The following is a 3,284-nucleotide window of genomic DNA, read 5'->3' as shown; positions in this document are numbered from 1 at the left end:
TAAACTTAAAGAATACACTATAATAAGTACTTAGAAGAAATGATTAACATATGAATTGTTGCGCAAGACATTATCTAAAGTATACCATGTGATACAATACATTATTCATAAATACAAATCTACACTCTCTGTTATTTTCTTTTTTGAATAAAAATTACTTACTCTTAAATTTTTCATACTTTGAGCTAAAATGCAAATATCTCTCGTTGCTCTAGTATTGGCAAATATGGCGTTTTTTAAAGTGTCATTAAATCTTACACTTGCCGCTCCATGTATTATTATAGACACTCTTTCAATCAACATTTGTCTGTCTGCTGCCGACAAACCTAATCCCTTCTCTCTGATATCGCCAGAAATCGGAACTAATTTTTTAAAATTAAGAAGTCGTTCTTCGCGCAATTTGTCAAATAACTAAAATAGAAGAACGTTATAATTTATAAAATCGATTTATTATGATAATTGCAATAATTTCCAAGATATTTTCAACAAATTACAATTTTAATCTCGATTATTAAATTACAATAGAATGATAAAAATTATAATAGCATTTAAGAACATTTTATTTTAAATGCATTTCTATACTTTATTACATACTATTTACAAAGTGTTAATGTCAAAAACAACTAATAATGACGTTACTACAACGTTTAAAAAAATATTCTTTTTATCATACGTTTAAATGTGACGTAATATATTGTATTAAAGATCTTAAAAATTTTAATTAATAAAGTGCGTTATAAAGTTTCTTTTTTTATATCAAACTTACCGGCATGTTTAAAATTTTTTCGAGTCTTTCGTTAATATTTAATCCTTTTTTTGAACGTATTAACAGAAATATTTCACGAACATCTGGACAAGACCGCAATACTTTTTCGATAAACACTTTACCCAAAAATCCTGTCGCACCTGTTAAAAGTATACTTTGTCCGGTGTAAAATGCAGGGATCGACTTGGCTGGATCCATTGTCATCATCTTCTTAAAATCTTATTTTTGAAACAAAGCAAATATGAGCAATATTATAACAACTTAGCATCACAACGCAAAACAAAGATATTGAAACATTTCAAATCGTTGTCGTTTTTATTACGTCTATAAAATTGCAGATAACGTTGATATAAATGTCTATAACTATTTATGCACTATGCTAGAACCAGGAAATGATGTGCAATCAGTGCAATTATAAGGTGGAAAATGTCGAGAAACGGCGAAAGAGAGAGAGGGAAGCAGGAGGGGAGAGAGAGAGAGAGAGAGAGAGAAGGCTTTACAACTAAAATGAATAAATTTTAAATTGATAATCAACGGAAATGATAGAAAGAAGTGATAAACAATTTGCGCAATATTCGAAGTATTAATCGCATGGATTTTTCCATAATTTTCGTAAATTTAATTACTCAAGATGACTATAAAACATCTTAAGCGTTCTTTCAATATATATCGTCAATAAATAAACAATTTCGCTTATGTGACAATTAGTAAAGTTTTCAGAAGATACAAAGAATTATTCCAAAAATGAAATATGCAACAAATATCTATATGTAACTTATTTAATAAATATTAAAACTTATCTGTAAATAATATGTGGCCAAAAACTTAGTCAACCTAAACTTTGTAGAATGGTGATACGAAAAAATCAAAGTCAAAAAGTGCATTTGCAGAAAAATATCATATAGGCGATATTGTTTATTCACTGACAATATGTACATATACAGATGTAGGGTGTCATTTTAATCTTTTCACGCAATTATCTTCCGAACTATTTGTTGTTTGAAAAAATATTTTAAATAGAACTTACTCTGTTTCATAGAAGACAATCTACAGTTGGAACAGGGCAAATAATAAAGAGCAATGCAAGAGACAACGGTTGAGAATTTACATCAATAAATCCAAATTAAATTAATTTAATTTTTATTAACACAATACACACAAGAAATTTTATTAACACAAGAAACACAACATAAAAGTCACAGTATCGTATAGCACAGTCTTCGATACACGTCAAATATATATACAAAGCGAGACCGCACCGTGGATCTTTTAGGCGTACAGGAAATGACGGAAATCTAATGACAATGACATTTGAAAGTTCAAATAGCACATTCTTCCATATACTTCAATCTACATATATTGCAAATTTAGTTCTTTTCGTAAACGCTTACAATAGTGTTGCAGACAACTTATTATTGCGCAAGCGCATAACTGTAAGTCTTATTTTGTGTTATATAGGGTGTCTTTAAAGTCTGACCCAGCCCTCTGGTTCTCAGAATTGGCTTTAGATGTGAAAAAACGTTTCAGACAAAATCCCGAGTGGAAATTTAACCTCGCCGGCATCCAGTCATCAACTAGCCAATACTAGTCTTATATTGCCCCTGTCCATCAGTAATGTAACGCTTAGAAGTTCTAGATATTCGACAAATATATTGTCTCATAGCGACCTTAAAAAAACTGTCTAGTAATAATCAGCTAGCCTGGGCAAGATTAAAAAAATATATAGAAAAATTAATTTTTAATTTTTTTTTTTGTTACATTTTTGCTAGATAAAGTTTTGCTACAACATTATATTAAATTTTGTAATTTAAAATTTCCATTTACCAAAGGGATTCGCGAACTTCGTAGTGTTGTCGGACACCGCTGCTGATGGGTGACAGTCGTTCACTCTGTCCACTACGCTATCAAGTATTAGTAATAATTCAGTTTAAATTCTCCTTATATATTATAACGTAATATAAAATATAAACCTGAATTTTTTTTAAATTGCTAAAGAATATTTAATACCTTAAATGCTCAATACTGTTTATATAATTACGAATATGTTAAACAATTAAAATTTAAACTCTATGTAAAAATATCGTTCAGAAAAGATTGCCGAAGATTTAATAATTCTCAAAATCATATTTCTAATATATGATAGAATGATAGTTAGGAAAAAACTACTCAAGAATGACATAACTGTTCGAATGCTAACAAACTTTTAATTGGTATAATAGTGGCTAGACAATGGCTGGCTAATTTTTTGAAAGTTTTCAGCGCCATCTATTCTAACATTTACCGTGCAGGGGCTAGAAAAGTACTAGACAGCAAAGAATTATTCATAAATTATAGCTGGTAGTAAACTAGTCAATGGCTAGGTAACATATCTAGCCTGCATGATCCAGCCTTTAGCTATAAAATCAGATTGGCTAGATCAATTTCTACTCGGGAAGTTGTAGGATACGTAGAATAATGAAAAAAATCAATTTTTGTAAAAAAAATTTAGATTGTATTTTGTAGACATATTTAATTTTGC

General features: G+C 29.3%; 1 protein-coding gene across 1 annotated transcript; it reads right to left on the bottom strand.

Moving 5' to 3' along the window:
• Nucleotides 1-28: 28 nt before the first annotated feature.
• On the bottom strand, nucleotides 29-2,725 carry LOC112460362 (fatty acyl-CoA reductase 1-like). Its single transcript, XM_025025004.1, has 3 exons — nucleotides 1,794-2,725; nucleotides 767-984; nucleotides 29-411 (listed from the first exon to the last, which is right to left on the bottom strand). Exons 1-3 carry the CDS (start codon nucleotides 1,801-1,803, stop codon nucleotides 106-108), a joined length of 534 nt encoding a protein of 177 aa, XP_024880772.1. The 5' UTR covers nucleotides 1,804-2,725; the 3' UTR covers nucleotides 29-105.
• Nucleotides 2,726-3,284: the final 559 nt, after the last annotated feature.

Source organism: Temnothorax curvispinosus, unplaced genomic scaffold (assembly GCF_003070985.1).
Source record: "Temnothorax curvispinosus isolate PA1 unplaced genomic scaffold, ASM307098v1 QBEX01010465.1, whole genome shotgun sequence".
Taxonomy (NCBI): Eukaryota; Metazoa; Arthropoda; class Insecta; order Hymenoptera; family Formicidae; genus Temnothorax; species Temnothorax curvispinosus.
Note: the sequence above shows the minus strand (reverse complement) of the source record. Positions and strands in the feature narration are given on the sequence as shown.